This window comes from Thermobia domestica, chromosome 11, assembly GCF_964235325.1.
Source record: "Thermobia domestica chromosome 11, izTheDome1.hap1.1, whole genome shotgun sequence".
In the NCBI taxonomy this organism is placed as follows: domain Eukaryota; kingdom Metazoa; phylum Arthropoda; class Insecta; order Zygentoma; family Lepismatidae; genus Thermobia; species Thermobia domestica.
This window is the reverse complement of record NC_137464.1, coordinates 266,539,812-266,561,405: the sequence shown is the minus strand read 5'-3', so window position 1 is coordinate 266,561,405 and position 21,594 is coordinate 266,539,812. Positions and strand designations below refer to the sequence as shown.

The window sequence follows — 21,594 nt, the reverse complement described above, 5'->3', positions numbered from 1 at the left end:
CTGAGCAGCAATCTTAAAGTTTCCAGTGAGTGGGAAGTGAATTTTAATAGGACAATATATTTATTAGTTTAGTTCTATTTTACATAATCCAAGGAAATTTTATTGTCCTTCAATATCTTCCTATGATCTTCAACATGCCAAACTGAGAATTATCACAATTACTCCCTGATCAAATATATACATATCATAAACATCTACGAATTATAAAATTCATAAAATGAAAAATAAATAAATATACAAATAAACATACAACAAAGGAAAAGAACAAATGAAAACATTTATAAGCCTGAAAATAAGCAAACGTTTTTCAGAGGGAAAAAAATAAACAGACCGAAGAAGAGATTTCCCAGAATGCTTGCCACACAAAATGAAAGATGTGCTGCTAGGAAAATAAAACTTACCAATGAATTAGTCCATTCGTCAAGTTTATGATCTCGACCAAACGACTTTTCTTCGTTCTGGGAATTTTTGTCAGCCTGAAATGCAAATCAAAACTCAACCGAACGTTATGACTTGTTATTGTCCACCATACAAACCTTCAACCTTGCAATTATGCATACAGCCGGGAAGGAAGATGTAATTAACATTTGTGGATCAGAAACAGAACAGATTATTACAACCAAAACTATACAATCGACAGTATCTTAAGAGGCTATTTACGATCTCTAGTGACAAGTTTTACAGGCGACAGCGCGTCACAGCGCGAAGTGAATGGCATCACCAGTCGTATAGATACATTAGACCTCACTTTATCTGTGACAGATGAAGTTCTTGTTCAAGAATGCCACTAATACCGACGTTTACTTATAAGCCTACATTAACGGCACTTTACGATGGCACACTCAAGATGTAGAGGGAACGTGGATCGAAGAATGCCATAGCACTTGTGGTGAAAGGAGCAGAGAAGGCGGAGTGTGGCGATTCCTGTAAGCAAAAACAAGCTAACTCTCGTCCTGCTACGAGCTATATATCAGCTACTATTCCGAAAAATGGACGCTCTGGTCACAAAATAATTCAGATACAGAGGGGTATTCCAGACTGTGTTGGAACATTCCCCAAAAACAAGTCGTGCTATAATTCACTAATTCATAATGATCTGATCTTGAAGAAAGTCGAAAGAGACACGTTTAGGAACTCTTGGCAAAGCATCGTACGAAATGAACCAATTGTTGCCAACTTTACAAGCATAATCTAGCAGGCGACAACGTAGAAATAAGGTTGTCACACTAGAGACATATTCATCTCCGACTATCACGCCACATGCAACTTTCTACAGATGTGGTAGTGTTAAACTTCCAATGATAGTACCGTGAATGTAAGAAAGTTTTGGCAAGATTCATGATCGTTGCTAAGTTGCAGATACACCATGTTGTCAAAAATGGCACACTAAATTCCAACCTGGCACCAATTTATCGCTATAACATTCCTCGTCTGTATATGAGGAGCTGCATCGAGACAAGAGACCCATATCTTTCATGTGGCGGTCCTCTTTCTTCAGCAAATGGGAAAAGAAACTGATATTCGCTCTATTCCCTTCATCAACATTCTAGTGAAATCTCCGCATGCCTCACCGCTGGACTAACACGCCTTCGGTTTCCTCAAACAGGTCTTCACACAGCGGAGATCCTACACCATTGACGGGTTGTGGAGAATCGGTGAAAAGGAGGGATTGCGACTGGATATGTCCACACTGTATGTCAGTTCCAAACCCCTTCTAAAAAAACCCGGATGTCGGGCAGTAGCCACAATACGGAGCAACGAAATAATGCATAATCGATGGTGATGTCATGGAATTTCCTGAAGTATGTGCATTGTCACTATATTTCGGAAACGTATCCTGTATTGACAAACACGAAAGCATTGTAAGGTTTCAAGAGTTTGATGAATTTTAACTTGTGCAAGCTAGAAACGTCAGAACAGTCTGTTAACTGACAACAATCGGAAAGACGCGGTTTAGTTGGGAGAAGAAACTACACATAAATTGCCAATTGAAATTTTGGTTAAAAATAGCCACTTAATTACCTTTCTTCTAGAATTCATTTTATTTGCTACACTGAAACATCCTCAGAATTCAAGTTAGTTTCGGTTATAAGTAATGAGGTGAATCACGGTGAGGGATCAATGAGGAAAACTAAGCGGAAGTAAATCAAATTCTCCCTTTTTTTATATATATATTTTGATTTGGTGATTCGTATATTTCCACCTTCAAAAATCTTGCCCCTAAAGCAATGGATGAATACATGTTGGTTCCATCAAAAATAAAAATATAGCTGAGTGCTAAATTTATAATATATAAATTATTCTTTACATTTTTTAATAAATATGTCGATGACTTCAGTATTGATGCAATTTTATGTCGTTAGTATTTACGAACAAACTGATTTCGGAATTTTACTTTGTAACTGTTCTCTGCGTCACACTTAAATGTTGATGTACGAAGGCTGATCACTAAAGAACGACCACAAATGAATAAAACATAATTATCAGTACTAATTCTCCAAATGTTGATGGCCTTTTCAGGGTATCTACTAAAATTCCAAAATGAAATTTCGTGACTTTTTCGTGACCTTTTCTTTACCAAATCATAAAATTTCCTAACATTTTCAAGAGCGAATTTGGGTACGAATAAGGCCGAATTTTCATCCATGCGATAGAAACGTACTTTGCTTGCGATTTGGTAGCATCTAAAGCCGACTATAGAGGTTTTTGGTGGTGAATTTTGACGTTTTATAGAACAAAAGTTTCCAATCTGTACTTACATTTGTAGTTTTAAAAAAAATCGTGACCCAAAAGCTAAATTTCATGACTTTTTCGTGACTTTCATGACCGTTTTCTGATTTCGTGACATTCGTGACCGATAGACACCCTGTTTTTCCAAATAGTCCCCATTACATGCAATGCACTTGTCCCACCGTTTTTGCCAGTCATTAAGGACATGCTGGAAGGCATTTTTGGACAGATCCTTCAAAATCACTACCGCAACTTTACCACTGTTCCTGAAAATACAAAACGCTGCCCCGGAGGTGTTTCTTCAAAGTTGGAAAAAGGACGAAATCACAAAGGGCTAAATCACGGCTATATGGGGGATGGGGTACACACGGAACGTTCGCCAGATAGTCAACAGAATTTCTGTACTGTACTTCGCGTGTCACTTCCATGCTGCCTTATGTGAAACTGAAACTACGTGTGCTTGAACGGCTGACAAGGTCACATTCCTGACGTCATGGCCTTCAAACTTGGTCCATCTATTTGTCACTTCTCTCACTACACAGACGTGTTTTGTTTTCTGCGCCTTGCTGTTGTATTCACTTCATAAACACTGATGACCAGTCTTTATTGATCAGCCCACGTATTAAAGGAAATGTACTATGATGACCATTTTGCTACCCTGTAAGCCCAGTGACTGTGTCCTGAAATAATCACCTATCGCATCTTTATGTTTCATTGATAAATTATATATGACTGTGAAAGTCGATTTATTGATATGTTGGTGTTTTCGCCCTATTCATCCAATTAACCATGTTAAGAGGCCATTGGCGATTTCTCAAAGTATTAGTAAAACAAAATTGTCCAAAGCACTAAATACATTAAGATTTGTATAAATCGTGTAACTGGTCACACAAGTGTTAATATATTTACTGCTTTGGTCAATTTTGTTTCATTAATACATGTTGACTATTTCCAAAGCTATAATGAACAATATACCCATTTTATTCTTGCATGAATTTTATTGTCAATGATAGTAATTTTATTGTCAATGATAGTAATTTTATTGTCAATGGTAGTAATATTATTGTCAATGACGGCAATTTTATTGTCAATGATAGTAATTTTATTGTCAATGATAGTAATTTTATTGTCAATGATAGTAATTTTATTGTCAATGATAGTAATTTTATTGTCAATGATAGTAATTTTATTGTCAATAGTAGTAATTTTATTGTCAATGACAGCAATTTTATTGTCAATGATAGTCATTTTATTGTCAATGGTAGTAATATTATTGTCAATGATAGTCATTTTATTGTCAATGGTAGTAATTTTATTGTCAATGATAGTCATTTTATTGTCAATGACAGCAATTTTATTGTCAATGATAGTCATTTTATTGTCAATGGTAGTAATATTATTGTCAATGACAGCAATTTTATTGTCAATGATAGTAATTTTATTGTCAATGATAGTAATTTTGATGTCAATGATAGCAAAAAAGTTTTTGCTCTGGATATTTGAAGTAACGTGACGCACACAATTACTAACTGGGCACCATTTCATCATCATCATTACTAAGTTATTATTGTAGTTTAGTTGCTGAACCTAAAATCGCACACTTCACCATTTTCCAAACAACTCTGCACATGAAAGTACTGTTTGAAATTAGGTAATCCATAAGATGTAAATAAACTTACAACAAGTACGAAAATTAATGTGTGTTACCTGCCTTTACTGTTCGAAATTAATTACAAAAGGGACAATAATCAGGTTGGTTGTACAATATTAAGCACATCTCACTACTACTATTCTCATGAGAATGTTATTTGCAGCACAAAAACATATACTGAGGTTGTACAGCTACTGCTCTGTATCTATTCCGAATTATACTCACTTGTTTTTAACGTTATTAAGAACTTAGTTTAATATAATAAATCTGTTTCTACGAAACTTACCGGCCTCATAGAGAAGGAAATCGGAGCTACAGTCGCTGGTGCACTGGGCTGTGAGGGTGGGGGACTAGTAGGCCTGTCCTTCCCCTTCTTCTCGTCAGACTGCCGCTGTTCCCAGTACGATCTGTTCAGATAACGCGCCAACTCTGGATCCAGGTCTTCTTCTTGGCTGGTAGGGCTCGACTCCTGTAACATATGCAAATAGCTCACTAAATACTGTCATTAAAAATATTTCAAGAAGCTACGCGACATGCCCGCGAATGTAATACGCCCTTTCATATTATATGTACATTGACAAATTTTTCACTCCAATTATTATGATCTATACTATTTAATAGGTCCTAGGCAAGGATGTGGACTTTCACTTCTCCTGTTCAACGCCTATATAGAAGAGGCTATGAAAGAATTCTTTGATAGAAACGAGAAAGGTGTAAAAGTAAATGAACGGGTTTTCAGCAGAATAAGGTTTGCTGATGACGTAGCACTGATAGCGGAAAACGAAAAGGATTTACAGGAAGCACTTTTAAACCTGAACGACCAACTGGAAAAAAAAAATATGCAAAATGAAGATAAATAAGAAGAAAACCAAAGAGATAAAGTGCACAAGAGCACGACACGAAGGGGCAAACGTATGGCTAGATAGAGAGAAAATCGAAGATATTAAGAGGTTCCCCTATTTAGGAAGTCTAATATCCTCGGACGAGAAGTGAAAAAGACCCAGAACAGCGCAGGTTAAACAAGCATTCAAAAGAAAAAGAAGTCTGCTAACATTAAGAAATGTGTTGTTGGACGTTTAAAAACGATTTACTAAGACTCTGATATGGAGTGTGGCGCCTTTACGAATCAGAGACGTGGACATTGAGAAAAGCTGAAATATCCAAGCTGGAAATATCTGAAATCTGGTGTTGGTGCAGAATGCTGCGCATATCATGGACCGATAGGAAAAGGAATGAAGACTTACTAAAGGAAGCTAAAGAAGGACGACAGATCATGAAGATAATAGGAGAAAGGAGAATATATATATATATATATATGCTTGGCCATCTTATTCGACACTCCGATTGGATCACCGTGTTGATAGAGGAAAAGGCAGAAGGAAAACCTGAAAGAGGAAGACAAAGGATAGAATATCTGGATGCAGTTACGAATAAGAGACCTTATTAAAGTGTAAAACAGCTCTTCCAAGGGAAAGAAGTTTTAAAATTTCCAAGTTGCCCACAAAATCTATGGCTGAGAAGAGAAAGAAGTAGTAGTATGACAAAAAGGGACCATTTACTTAGAAATTGTCCTTCAAATTGCCAGTGGTATGCATAGAAGTTCCAAGTATAGTCCACTGTTTTTCCCCCCATTAACCCCTTCCATACGTCAATGAAACTACGGATGACGAAGATTCATATGGTCTGTTTTAACTTAATTGAAATTCACAAACGAACATTTAATGACTTAAGGAACGAAACTGACGCATGAATATGAATATTTACTTGGACTAAGCTTGGTATACGTGTTATTTAGTAGCTGCCGAAAATTTAACGGAAGTTCCGTCCTTAAAGCATCTACAGCAAAGTCTTCACATCCATCGTTGCGATATAAATGTATCACACACAAAAAAGTTTTTTTTTTTTTTTTTTTTTTTCTAGTGATAAAAATATGCATATTTCAATACCATGAATAACAAAGATGGCACTCTTAAAGTTTTTGATACTTTCATAGAATCACTGAAACTTTACTTGATATTACTCAGAATTTTACTGAATGGGGCAGATGTACTATATGGTTATCATGTCAGGACTATAAACTACTAATCATCTACTTGTGAATTTATTTCTAGAAGAAACTTTTTTTCCCTTTGGTACTTCTATAGGTGTCATATAGTATGATGAGTTGCTGTATACGCTTTAAAAAATCACTGAGGAAGATGGGAGTTTCCATTAAAAATTCTGCCATTTACTAAATAAAGGACACATACCAAGTTTAATCCAAGTGAATAATTAGTATTACGTAATGTAACTTTTCAACAACTAGTATTCAGAGACTTGATATATTTAAATGGATACTTACACTTATTCGAGGAGGAGAAGAGGCTTTGGATCTCAGGGCTCCGGACATCATTTGGGAGGTCACTCTCAGCTTCTGAAACATAAAACATTTCATTTTCATTAAATGCTATAGTGATGTAATAGTTACACTTTGCTAGTACTAATATACAATAGATTAACGACAAAATGTGCTACGGACAACATACCAATTAAGTCACTGTGAAATACAAAATGAAACACTTAGCTCACGCCTGCAAACTAAAAGAGATGGATGGAATAACGGCTGACTACCACAATTTGTCATGATTTGTTAACGGAACTAAGACTTTTCAAACAAAAAAGTGTGTGCTGTATTCCGTGGACACGACGTCCACCAAAAATTACGAGCTAGACACATTTTCTAAAACTTACATTTACAGTTTAAAAGAGTCCCTTACATTTGAAGGGTAAGAGCGAGCAAAAAACAAGGAATGTCCATGTCTGTGCTTTACCGAGTGCTTTGGTCTATCTGTTGGTAACTCTTGGTGCTATTTCACTGCGTAGAATAACGAATGGAAAATAGGCTTTAACTTTATTAAGTGATCGTCCGTGTGATTGAACTGTATTCATTTTGTACACGATTTTCAATATTAAAAAGCAGTTTTCCCGAAAATGTAGTTTTGTGACATTCCTTTTTTCCCTTACCCTTCATTTACAGTTGAGAGACTCCTTAATTGCTTAAAACCTCGGTATAAATGACAATTTCTTCTTTATAACTTCCTGGCATAGAAACGGTTTGTAAGGCAACTGTATGGATGGTTCAGAGGATTCTTTCAATTTCTTTAATTACGTGCTAAAACTCATCTTTTTTGAACAAGAGTAATAAAGTAACAACGATAAAATATTGTGAAAAGAAACCAAGAAGGTACTGTAAATATTTCAGACCAAAAAATACGAAACTAGGAATTTCTGTTCTATATATTCTGAGAAAAGAAAAAAAATCAACGTGATTCATCACCTCTTCGTATACTTCTATCGCATCTATCAAGGGCGCCGCTCCTGGGGGGGGGGGAGCTCATGTGGGGCCTCCGCATTGTGTCTATGAACATACAATATTTGGCATAATTTGAATGCAATTTGTCTTATTATCTTCATATACACCTTCTGCATCTGAATTTCCCCAACTTATAGAGAAATCGGTGCTCTTGGTATCTATTAGGTTGTCAAAATGGTGGGAAACCAGTCTGTAATGCAACCAATGAATGGTTATGGCGTCACAACATTTTCGTTCAGAAATCAGACTGGGATGCTGAACAAGATAGGTGAAAAAGCACCACGGGAAACACACAAATTGCGAATGATTTTCTTTTACTAGTTGAAACTGCGAAAATCTACATATGTAACCACAATAAATATCACCAGTGTATTTGAGCTTACAGAGCGCAGTGAATGAATGCCTCTTATGTGATTGGTTTATGAAATTTTGTGCTAGTGACATTGAGAAACTTAAAAAGGCACTAAAACAGACAATAATAATAGAAAAAATTTATAACTATTGTAAATAATATATATATATATATATATATATATATATATATATATATATATTTTCAAGTCGTGCCAAGTCGAACAAATTATTGCCTAATATAAAATAAAATTATTTCCATGGTGATTTTATGAGATATTAATATATTTCGCTTGGCACATAGCGTGTTTCAAAACAACACCCACAACGTTTGGGAGGTGATTCCTGACATCAAAATAAGACGAAAAGTATAAACCAACCTGGCTGCAAAAATCCATCATTTCAAAGTTACAGGCTGCCGAAAACAGAAAAAAACTTTAAAGGTCTAAAGCTCCAATACTATGTGACCTAAACCGTAGTCGGGTCAGAACTTCCTTTAGGAACTAGTATGTGCCCTATCCAAATATCCATGTTTCAGAATGCTGCGGTACTTCTGCAACAATTTTTATAGAAGTAAAAATGAAATGAAATCTTTAAGTTTAACGTCCCACGGTTATGCCGGTTAGGCTAAAGGAGACGGTGATAATGAGAGATGAGTGAAATGGTGGAATGAAGAAAGTGGGAGGAAACGGGAGAACCCCGAGAAAACCCACGAGCACGATGTTTGTCCACCACAAAGTTCACTTGGCGGGGGCTGGGATCGAACCCGGGACCCCAAGCACCAGAGGTGAACGCTCTACCACTGAGCCACCGCGCCCCCCTTTTATAGAAGTAGTTGGTGAATAACTTCAAATTATATGCCCTCTCTATAAATTGTTGCGTGAGCACCTTAGCATTTCTTGTTAGGTGCACATATGTACAGACATTAAATACAAAAGATATCTATATTTGAAATACCTTATTCCTTATCTTATACCTTATTCCAAAGCATGGTTTCCCGTTATGGGCCCTTATTACATAGAACTCCTCTATTATGTATAAATGTGATTTGAATAAAATACTCAAAATAAGAATTTGCCACACATGTACGCACCTCCTTTTCCTTCTGTTCTGCTTCTGACTTGGAAAGAGCCAATGCAAGCTGCAGCTCTTCCTCTTCCTGGAGCTCCTCTTCACTCTTCCGCGGTGGAGCCTGAAATAACACAATTATTAATATATTGCGTCACAGATATTTTATTTTCATACTAAACTATAATCAAGGATTAAGTTCACGTTTTCAGATCTAAAACAAGTTTTAGCCCAATTTCAGCACACAGGCTATATGAGACATCAACTTACAATTTAAAATGGAATTCGAGCCACTGGAATGCATTCAAATTTCAATCAAATCCGAGACCGCTCGTACCAAAGGCGACAGCGTCAATGACTACGCTACTTCTCAGTGATGAGGCCACACGAGAAAATAAAGTATACGCTTAAATAGAAAATATAATGTAAGGTTGAATGCCATACAAGAAATATACCGTATTTACGCGATTTTAAGACACTTTTTTTTTTTTTTTTGTGCCCCCAAACTCAAGGTGCGTCTTAGATTTGAGTTATGCAAATTTAGGCCAGATTAAATGGAATTTTGCCAAACACTGCTAATCCCGTTAGTTATGATTCTGTAAAGATTGTGTACTTTGTTTGTATTTGCCCATCAAAAGTGGAAAAATTCGAAAAGATAGCGATGCCGATGAGGAAACAGATGATGAGCAGTAATGTGTCACTGTTATGTTTGCGAATGAGAGTGCAAAATTGCTATCGACAGTGGGACGCTCGTTAAAGCAAGAAAATTAAAACGTTCACTTTCTTAGTTTTCTTTTCCACAAGACTTAAGTTAGCAAAATTGAAACAGTCTTATCGTTATTTTCGACTCAGAGGCACCAAAGTTAGTTTTGGTTTCGTATGTGTGTGTACCTAAAACAATGACTCTGTTTGAAAAGTTGCTGAGAGACTTTTTCTGCGTCGGTTCTCACGAGAGTAATTTGAATGATGAGTTGATTTTAACGTTCCGTTCAGCAGCAAGGCTATGAGACGTGGACCTACCGATTAACGTGGACTCCGAACCACATGAGCTCCCGCCGGGAATCGAACCCGGATCTCCCACGCCAAAGGCGCGTACGCTAACCGCTTAGCCACGAAGGAATTTGAATGGTGAATATGTTGTACTTTTCTAATGTGTATAATAAAAGTTCTGTATCCGCGAGTGTATGTCATTGATAACCAAACGTCGGTTTCCTTCCGAATTGCCTTCGTATATTATATATATATATATATATATATATATATATATATATATATATATATATATATATATATATATATATATATATGAATTCAGTATCGCAAGAATAGGTTATATCTCAGCCCTTATATTTCTAAAACTGGATGTACTAGACATCTACCAATTCCGGTTCTAACATTGATTTCTATATAGTAAAAACTGTAATAGGTAACGAGAAACAGTTTTCGATATGGATTCTGTGTCCTCAGATCAGGTTCCGTCTCCGGCCATATCCTTCTGTTGCAATTGAAAGTCATTAATATATTACTACCGGTTTCAATAATGAGTCCGCAGAGTTTGGAAGTCTAATCTAGTTTCGCAATGTGTAACGGAACACTTGTTAACATTACTGTATTGATGTTGTAATAAAGTTGTCATGACACACACACAATTACAAAGCCCCACCGTGATAGAAATAGAATTCTCCACACCTATCTCGCCACCAATTAAAAAAGCTTACCTGTGTTTGTTGAGCTAGGGAACTGGACACATATTCCGGAGGCAGTTGTTCTGACTCAGCAGCTTTCGACGCTACTGGTCTGAAAAAGGGGAAGGAAAAAGGAAAGCATATTTACTATATGAGAAATGAACAACACAATACTTTTCTTACGTCACAAATATACAAACTTATGAAAAAATGTGACTGGAGGATCGAACCCAAGTCTACTGCCTACTGTTAGGATCTCAATAATATTCTATGAAGAGAACAGATCTTCAAATCTTACAATTTACACCTTTTACACTTCTTCAACTCATCCAGCAATGACTTCGCGATACTGCTCTTGATGTCGTTCGCTTGTACGAGTAAAAGTACAGCCACCCTTAAAAGTTGACGCAGTATTTATGGTAAGACTACGTACATATATATACACTATGTGATCAAAAGAATCCGGACACCTGGCTGAAAATGACTTACAAGTTCGTGGCGTCCTCCATCGGTACTGCTGGAATTCAATATGGTGTTGGCCCACCCTTAGCCTTGATGACAGCTACCACTCTCGCAGGCATACTTTCAATTAGGTGCTGGAAGGTTTCTTGGGGAATGGCAGCCCATTCTTTACGGAGCACTGAACTGAGGAGAGGTATCGATGTAGGTCTCGGTGAGACCTGGCACGAAGTCGGCGTTCCAAAACACCCCAAAGGTGTTATATAGGATTCAAGTCAGGACTCTGTGCAGGCCGGTTCATTACAGGGATATTATGGTCGTGTAACCGCTCCGCCACAGGCCGTGCACTATGAACAGGTGCTCGATCGTGTTGAAAGATGCAATCGCCTCCCCGAATTGCTCTTCAACAGTGGGAAGCAAGAAGGTGCTTAAAACATCAGTGTAGGCCTGTGCTGTGAAAGTGCCACGCAAAACAAGGGGTGAAAGCCCCCTCCAAGAAAACACGACCACACCAGAACACCATCACCTCCGAATTTTATTGTTGGCACTACACACGCTGACAGATGACGTTCACCGGGCACTCGGCATACCCACACCCTGCCATCGGATCGTCACATTGTGTACCGTGATTCGTCACTCCACACAACGTTTTTCCACTGTTCAATCGTCCAATGGTTACGCTCCTTACACTAAGGCGTTGTTTGGCATTTACCTGCATGATGTGTGGCTTATGAGCAGCCGCTCGACCATGAAATCCAAGTTTTCTCACCTCACGCCTAACTGTCATAGTACTTGGAGTGTATCGTGATGCAGTTTGGAATTTCTGTGTGATGGTCTGGATAGATGTATGCCTTTTATAAATACACTTTACGACCCTCTTCAACTGTCGGAGGTCTCTCAGTCAACAGACGAGGTCGACCTGTACTCTTTTGTGCTGTACATATCCCTTCACGTTTCCACTTCACTATGACATCAGACACAGTGGATCTAGGGATGTTTAGGAGTGTGGAAATCTTGCGTACAGACTTCTGACATAAGTGACACCCAATCATCTGATAACGTTCGAAGTCCGTGAGTTCCGCGGAGCGCCCCATTCTGCTTTCTCACGATGTCTAATGACTACTGAAGTCGCTGATAATGAGTACCTTACAGTAGGTGGCAGCACAATGCACGTAATATGAAAAAACCTATGTTTTTGAGGGTGTCCGGATACTTTTGATCACAGTGTATTCTCCTGAAGCATTTTATTTTTTATTTTATTTATTTATTTTTTTTACTTAATTTGTTCAAAGTTTGAAAGTTTTAACTCTTTTAGGCCCTTACATTTCTTCATTCCTAAAGATAATTTTCTTTTCTCATCCTTTTTTTTCCGTCTTTTGAATTCGGCTCCATTCTTTGAATCTTCTTCATATTTTCTGTGGACAGCTAAAAAAAAATTCCTGACTATTGCTCTACTAAATATAAAAGATTTCCCTGACACTCTGAACATTTTAAAGCATTTTCCTGACTTTCATGGTCGGTGTGAACCCTGTTACTATTTCGGAATACACCAATTCAACCCTGGACTTACAAACTCGTTTTTCAGATTTTAATTTGAATATTCCTTTCCCCCTACAGTTCCTTCACATCCTCTCCTTATTCTGAACACAATGCCTCCTACTCATCTCTCTTTATCCGAACCCTAAATCTTTTCTGTTTAAGTTATTACAGGGCTCACAGTGGTCTGGTTTCTTGTAAATAGTTGAAAAGTGACCAAAAGCACACGAAAAAGTGACTACAAGCAAACGAAAAAGTGACCAAAATCTCATCATGCCCCTTTTTCCTTTGTCAATTTCTCCATCACCTCTCTCTTTGTTGTTTTGTTTAATCTTTTCTTCTTTTTGAGCTTCCTCCTTTCCCAGGTTTTCTAAGTATGCTTTGTAGTTACGATAAGGAGACTTGGCAGATGTAAGAAGCTTCTGAGTAAGTAGAAATAGTTCTAACCTATTTCCGAATTTCTTCATTCCAGACATTATATTTAACTTAGCATTGAGAGTTCTCAAAGCCATGCAATATTCAAATTCATCACCTACTATTAAGAACATTATACAAGAAGCGTAACACAAGACGAACATGATGAACCACACACACACACAATGTTGAGCGGAGCGTTAACCATTACGAGAGAAAACTAAAAGACTATTATGATAGAAGAAAGAATAGACACAGAAAGGGTCTCAACCCCACCTTGAGAGCTTAAGCATCCATCAACCATCCACCGCACTTTAGAAAGAATAAGAGCTGAAGTGAGAATAAAGCTGACTGTTTTACATGTGGCAGCAAGTACTGAAGCTTTTCAAAGGAGTAACGAGTAGCACGTTTCTGTCTTTTTCCAATTATTTTTATAATATTTTTCTTAGAAAACTGCCAATGCAAAACATAAATCACACGAAAAAGTCACTTTACCTCCAAAAAAAAAGTAACTTTTAGTGACAAATTTGAAAAAAAGTAACTTTTAGTGACAAATTTGAAAACAAGTAACTTCTAGTTAAAAAAAGTGACTCGCTATGAGCCCTGTTATTATTAACACTGGTTTTAACTGTAATAATTTATGTTCTGGTCGTAACCATTCTGAACTTGGTTGCCTTAGAAACGAAATGAAATGAAATGAAATCTTTGAGTTTTATGTCCCACGGTTATATCGGCTACGCTAAAGGAGACGGTGGTGATGAAAAACTAATGAAATAGTGGAATGAAGGAAGTGGGAGGAAACGGGAAAACCCCGAGGAAACCCATGTACACGGTGTTTGTCCACCACAAAGTTCACTTTGCGAAAGCTAGGATCGAACCAGAGACCCTATACACCAGAGATAAACGCTCTACCACTGAGCCACTGCGGTCCCAATTGGTTGCCATAGTTTTTCTTTTATTTACAACTGTAATTAAGTTTCCCATCTGTACCGTTCTCTTCTGCCTATCTTGTTCTGGATTTATTTAAAAAAAAAAAAAAAAAAAATCATCCTCCACTCTCAGTCTCAAGATACAGGGTCAGGAAAAAAAGGTAACATATTTAGTAGTCTTAATTGAACAGGTATCAAACGAGAGTTTTTCTTCCCATCTGAACTGACTTATTTTTATATAAGATTCGAACAATCGTACCATAACCCACTTACAATATATATTATGTGCAAAAGACATTTTATCCCGTATAAACGTGGAAATTACGTACATAGTTTTCGTTACAAATAATTATGTTAAAGACGAGATTGATACTTACTTATTGAACTTCTCGTAACAGGATTCGCAAACCCTCACTTCCTTTTCTATTCCGAACTTGGGTAGCGTAGACGTTTTGGAAGAACACTGCGCGCAAAATACTTGGCCACAAGCTCTGCAGTGGTGCTGAAAAAATACAATAATTCTGTCAACTCGATCCCGCAGTTTTTTTTTTTTTTTTTTAAATTTTTTAACTGCTAACTAACCAACTTTCTTATACTTACTAACACATGTACTATTATAAATTCTTAGTAATATCCGTTGAAACACTAAACAACGAAACTAAGATTTAAAAATACTGAACTTTAACATGAGTGGGTTGCTATTTTTATGTTCCAAACAATCAATACGTGATCAAACTGACAGAAATTAGTCAGTACAACACTGAATTTGTAAGTTAGTGCGGAAAAAGCGAACTTTTTATATTGTGTGAAACTATGTGGCTGGACTGAAAATGCAACTCAGTCCCCGGCAAGATTTTTCAACATTTAATGTTGAGTGTGATTCGGTTACATGCTGTGTAAATATAACTTTTTCAGCTTGTGTCTTCTTTTAAAAAAATGTGTGTATAAGAGAACAGGTTTAATTGATAATAATAATAATAATAATAATGATACAGTGCAATGTTACAATTGGACAAATAAGAATGCATATTCTTAAACGCCTGAGTTCTTTCATTGCCGACGACTAAGTGAGCAGAAGCGGACCTCGACATCATCTCACACTGTTCAATATTATTGCATATTATTGAAAATGAAATGAAATCTTTCAGTTTTACATCCCATGGTTATGCCGGCTAGGCTAAAGGAGACAGTGATAATAAGAAATGAATGAAATAGTGGAATGAAGAAAGTGAGAGGAAAAGGGAAAATCCGCGGAAACTCACGCACACAGTGTTTGTTCACCACAAAATATACTTGGCGCAAGCTGGGATCAAACCAGCAAACCCATGCACCAGAGGTGAGCGCTCTACCACTGAGCCACCGCGGCGCCCCTGCATATTATAGGATATTTATTGAATTCAGTTTAAGAAAAAGGTAGCACACACTTTTTTTTTTACTACATTTATTTATTTATTCGTAGATAAGAAGATAATTTAATGTACTATTTTCGCATTAGTTTGAGGAAACTTGTCAGGATTAATAATATGATTTTATAAACATGTATTAAGAATTCTATATCTTGTCGATACATTATGATAAACTAAGCTGAGATCTGTTGAATAATCACACATTTAGACAATAACTAGAAAAAAAAATCCGTACCTTTCTCTGGACCATGCTGAATTGGACTCGGCAGCGATGACACACATCACCATCGGCCCACTCCGGAGCAGTGTCTGCGGAGAACATCGCATCACTTTCTTTAAACGCAGGAAACTTGTAACCTTCCATCTTCATCACATTAAACGTATCCTACAATTAATAACATTCAATATTAAAACAGCAACTGCAGAAGAAAAAAAAACCTTCAATTCTGAAACTCAGAACTAACACAGGTTAAGAAAATTTCTAATAATGTGGCTAAACGGTTAGCGTACGCGCCTTTGGCGTAGGAGACCAAGGTTTGATTCTCGGCAGAAGCTTATGTGGTTCGAATTCCACGCTAATCAGTAGGTCCTGTCCTATATAAGATCGCTGCTGAAAAGGAAGTTAAACTCAACAACAACCAAATTTCTAATGATTTACAGAACAAAAAGAGATACTTATCACGAGTACATAAATTCTAATCTTAGGTTTACAAAAGGATTATCTAAATAATGCACGAAAGAAAGAAAAAAAAATATCAGATTGAATTTAAATTGCAATGAAACGCCACAAAAGTGTAAGCTTATCTCTGTAGAAACTCCACAAACTAATATGACGTTAAACGTACTCTATGAATCTTTTCTTTCTTACCACATTGCAAAATATAGCGGTAACGTGCTAACCTGTACTAGTCTATACTTGGTGTTATTTCTGAAAGCGTATGCCCACGCTTGAAGCAGCTCAAGTATTTTATTCTTGACATTTTCATGGCTGGTTGATTTCACCAGATCCCGAAGAGTCTCCATAAACTGTTTGGTGGCTATTTCATCCTGGATTAGGGATCCACAATTCTTTACACAGGACTCCAGCACCTAGGGAAAGGAAGAAAACGATCATAAATATGTTTCTACAACCCTACAGGCAAAGCTAAAGAACATAAAAATTGGATGGACAAGACAATCTACGTTATTACCATAATGATTAGAGGGAAGAAGTATCAGCAATAATTCATAGGAAATGCCTTAACGTGGCGGTGTTACAAAAGGTGAAACCTCCAGCGCAATTCGTAGCAAGTATGATTAATGTCACGAAGAATTTGTTTAATATTAACAAAATGCCTATCTAGAAACTAAACTCATAGAACGCAAAGAAGTCGTTTTGTTGAATAATGCGCAAAATTTTATATTATTTTAAAAATATTTTTAATTGAATCTATTCGCATTAATTTTCACAAACATAAAAAGCTTACATTTCTCTCTGATATGTTTACGTAAATGGCAGAATTATTACAAAAATTCAACATATAAACCACAATCGTGACAAATTATTTAAAACCAGGGTGTCTACTAAAATTCCAAAATGAAATTTCGTGGCCTTTTCTTTACCAAACCATAAACTTTTGTAACATTCTTACGAGCGAATTTGGGTGCGCTTTTACCAAACCTACCTACTTTTGACATTGATAGAACGAACTTTTCCAGTCTGTACTTATATTTGTACAGATTTAAAAAGTGCCCAAAAGCTAAATTTCGTGACTTTATTATATGATCACAAGTGCCTCGTTCTTCATAGCTGAGTTTATATTGTGTACAAGGAAGCTCTGCCGTCTGATTGATTTACAGCAGAAGAGAGGTTCGCTAGCCTCAGCCAGTAGCACGCATCTTCTTTTAATTCTACTGATAATTAATTTAATTCTAATTCTATTTTATTTTGTATTTTAATTCTACTGATATTCTATTGTATTTTAATTCTACTGATAATTAAAAATAATATTTATTTTGTACTCTTTGTTACAAAATAAATACAAATATTATTTAAAAAGTAGTTAACAAGAAACACAGACAGCATGATAAGTCATCAATTGCCCTTGAGTTCATTTTTCTAGTCGCTGCCATAACCTAGATTTTTGGGTAATTCAAATTCTGGTCACACTGTAATTTCTATGGACGGCAACACTGAAAATTCTTCCGATTCGTATTTTCGGGTGTAGAATAACATCATCTAGTATTGCGGTAAGATACATTTTATTATCTCTTTTCACTTGCGAAAAACTGGCAAAAGAAAAATTGTTAGCTTTTGAAAAATATTTAGTAGTCTACCCCATTAATAAAAGATACTAATAACAGATAAGAACAAAAATTTCAGATAAAAGTATCTTCTCTATCTCAATCTATATTCAAAGATCTGGAAACCTCTAGTTTACAAATGGGCGCAAACTTACTAATTTGGCAACTGGATTCAGCCCTGAAATTTCGTGCCGTGATTTAGAACTGTATCTACTATAATACTAAAATATGAACCTACCAGAAGACCAAACATGGCCACATGAGGATTTGCATGATACAGCTTCTTTTTGATTGCAGTTACGGCATATTTTGGTCTGGAAGGAAAAGTATTAGTTTAGTGACACACACACACGAAAGAAATAAACGTGTACAGTTTACAAATTCATACATCTATTCCTACAAGTTTACGAGTACAGAGTGTCTACTAAAATTCCAAAATTAAATTTCGTAATCTTTTCTTTACCAAGGCATACAATTTCGCAACATTCTCAAGAGCGAATTAGGCCGAATTTTCATACATGCGATAGAAACGTGTTTTGCTTGAAATTTGGTAGTGTCTAAAGCTAACCATAGGCATTTTTGGTAATGAATTTTGACGTTTTATAGAACAAAATTTTGCAGTCTGTACTTATATTACTACAGATAAAAAAATCGTGACCCAAAAGCTAAATTTTGTGACTTTTTCTTGACTTTCATGACCGATAGGCAGCCTGGAGTAGTATGCACGTTACTGTTAGAAGACAAACAACTATCGAGGCAACCTGCTTTAGTTACCAGTGTATTTTCCTTTATAAATAAATACATAAATAAACGTTATGTTTACCCTTAAGCATGTAATTCTGCTCAGGTAGATGTCATTTATCGATTCATTGTGTCTCATGTTCGCGCACACTTACGGTTAAACAAAAATTACAGTTATAAGAGTTTAACAATAATTTTTGGTTATGTATGCTTGATATTACTATGTATTTACCGTCTTATGAAAAGGTCGATGCGGATATACGTCTGTATCAGTTTCATCTTAATAGGTATCATGGCCATTTACAAAAAAAAAAAAAAAAAAAAAAAAAAAAAAAAAAAAAAAAAGCTACGCATGAATATTTACTCAATCGTTTCGTTCAGTTTAATATCTTTTGATCAGTATGTGTGCCATCTTTGGACATTTTATTTAATTACTTTTTTTTTTTTTTTTTTAAACACCTTATATGTAAAAACAGTGTTGAGTGTCTTTGGAACGAAAGGCACCACCGAAACCCATAGGGTACAGAAATTATAGACGATTAAGGTCTCTCTACATTACGGAAAAATACTTCGATTGGCCCATTCTTTCTGAAGTCTTCTTAAACAAGCAAAAGGAAGAGAAACGTTTGCTTGCAACTGCAAAATTACTTCAAACACATTCCACATAATGACTGACATTCCACACTGCACAATTCCACATAATGACTAACCTTACCAGTGCCAACGTATTTGCTTCAGCTGCTGTGAAGTTATGCTTTGATAAGTTGATTTTCAATTATTTAGCTTTTGTGATAGTTTTATAATATGTTGGCCTAATTGTTATACGTGGCCCATTCTTCGCCCAAGTTGACAGTTGCCACACTTATGCCGGACATATGGGGCTACCTTGGTACCCAATTTCAAGGAAATCAAATATACCCTTTCTGAGATATCACTGACTCAATATTTTTCCAAAAAATGATATTTAATCTTCAAATAAATGTTCCTGACATATTTTTTTAACCTATTCTTTCCTCTTCAAAATGGTATATTATTTTTCTCTAGCTCAATATTTAGGAGAGATATGACCAACTGAAAACAAAATTCATCCATTTTTTACCACCATGTACTCTGAAACTACATGGGGTACAGAGCTAAAAATTGGTGCACGATCCTCTCTCATAGAGGTCTATATGTACACCATGTTTCATCGAAATCTGACACCATGACGTTTTGAGCTTGATTGATTTCACAAGAAATGGCTTACAGATGATTAGGTAACATGCTATATTTTCAGAATATCTGTTTTAAAGAAATGGGGTCAACTCTTCGGATAAAAATTAGCATCTTGAAAGGTCCTTCCTTCTCTAGGCCACATTCTAATGGCCGAAAATATAGTTCCTGTAAACATTACCACGCATACGGTACTGGAGTATAGATATTACTTTATTCATGAAGATTTTGTTTCCTCTTATTGGGGATCACCTCGACCTTTTCTACATATAGGACAACAAACAGTTCCACTTTTCCCTACACCATTTCTAAGCTCAGAAACGTTCCTGAAGCGACAACGAAAATTTGTGATTCAAAGAGAAGATTAGGAGATAGGCATGGAAAGTTCGCTTCACATTAGTTTAAAAGCCTTCTTATGAATAATAGCCTTCTTTAATAATGAATGTATATTTGATATCAACTTTCAACAACTTCCGCTTCATTAGTATGGTAAGAGAATCCAAATAATTAAAATCAAACAATTTCAATAATAATTTAAGTATAACCAACGTCAAACAACTTTATAAAGAAATTTAACCTTTCATTCTTAATATAAAAATAATTTAACTAAAGTAGCATACAACCAGAAGTAGCAAAAACACTTACTGAACATCTCCTTGTCGAATGAGATCAGATATTTGAAGTATAGTTGGCCAATCTGGTTCTAGACGCAGATTACTTGTTGCTTTGTCTGCAACGAAAATCAACATTGAACAATTATACAAACTGTTTTTCTTTTTATACAATAAATGAAACTAGCCTTAAATTTTGAAGGTGAAAGCAATTCATACTTCCATCTACTGTAAACAATAAGTTTCTTATTCGGCTCTTTGAAATGCCCTTAGACTTAACAAGAATTTAAATTCAGTCAATTTTTTATTTTTTTTCAAACACGGTAAATTATATACTGAACAAATATTACGAATTCATGCCTTTCAAGTGTTATCTTGCTAGATGGTGAGCTTAATTTTCGGTAGTTATGCTGCTACCTTCTTCCTAGCTTTTACGTGTTGGGTTTGGATATTTGAAAGCCACAGGTTAATCCAAAACAACTACAGTGGCGTTTCTTAAATATTGGAATTTTTAAATGGTGGAGATTTGTCGTAAATTTCTTGGTCTTCGACACCCATAATTAAGAATTAGTTTAACTTATCACTTACAGTGTCTCGCTATAATTCTCTTCAACAATATCGGTAGATTGGAGTGCTTTATTGGAAGATCATTTGATATTACAAAATAAAATGTCTCTTACACTTCTCTACGTATAGAATTAATGATGGATGACGTAGGAAATCTTAATAAAGCACACTATTCTTTTAAGAACTCTCGGAAGTGCAATACGACTTTCTGTAAAAATTAAAAATGAGAAATACTATTCTTTGAAATTCACGAAGAGGAATGCACTTTCTAATACACTACATACTTGTCTGTTTAGGAAATTATAGCGAAAGACAGTAGAAAGTGATAGTTACTCACCTTCCCTAACTACTCACAGGTTTGGCGTAAACACCTTGCATTAACCTAAGTTGTAGATAGATAGGCTTGATGAGGGTATTATGACAGAAAACTCCCTTAACGAGTTCTTTGGCTACTTGGAAGATGATGCAATTCGTGTTCAAACACGTGCGCTTCATTTTTAACGTGTATACGTAGAAATTTGTTATTTGCGTATTGAAATAGTGTTATCTATTAAAATGCTACAAAAGCTATAATAACACCTAAATTCCAACCTCTAACT

General features: G+C 35.9%; 1 protein-coding gene across 3 annotated transcripts in view; it reads right to left on the bottom strand.

Moving 5' to 3' along the window:
* Hrs (Hepatocyte growth factor regulated tyrosine kinase substrate) overlaps positions 1-21,594 on the bottom strand; it is a 42,584-nt gene that overhangs the window by 17,252 nt on the left and 3,738 nt on the right. The window contains exons 2-11 of one of the 3 annotated variants that reach the window (XM_081732304.1): positions 20,463-20,547; positions 18,103-18,178; positions 16,482-16,670; positions 15,817-15,966; positions 14,553-14,677; positions 10,871-10,949; positions 9,178-9,276; positions 6,723-6,794; positions 4,668-4,850; positions 402-476 (exon numbers count right to left, since the gene is read on the bottom strand). In XM_081732304.1, the coding sequence (XP_081588430.1) occupies positions 402-476; positions 4,668-4,850; positions 6,723-6,794; positions 9,178-9,276; positions 10,871-10,949; positions 14,553-14,677; positions 15,817-15,966; positions 16,482-16,670; positions 18,103-18,178; positions 20,463-20,547 (1,133 nt within the window). The remainder of the gene's footprint in view (positions 1-401; positions 477-4,667; positions 4,851-6,722; positions 6,795-9,177; positions 9,277-10,870; positions 10,950-14,552; positions 14,678-15,816; positions 15,967-16,481; positions 16,671-18,102; positions 18,179-20,462; positions 20,548-21,594) is intronic. The other 2 variants (XM_081732305.1, XM_081732306.1) reach the window with 2 other exon arrangements.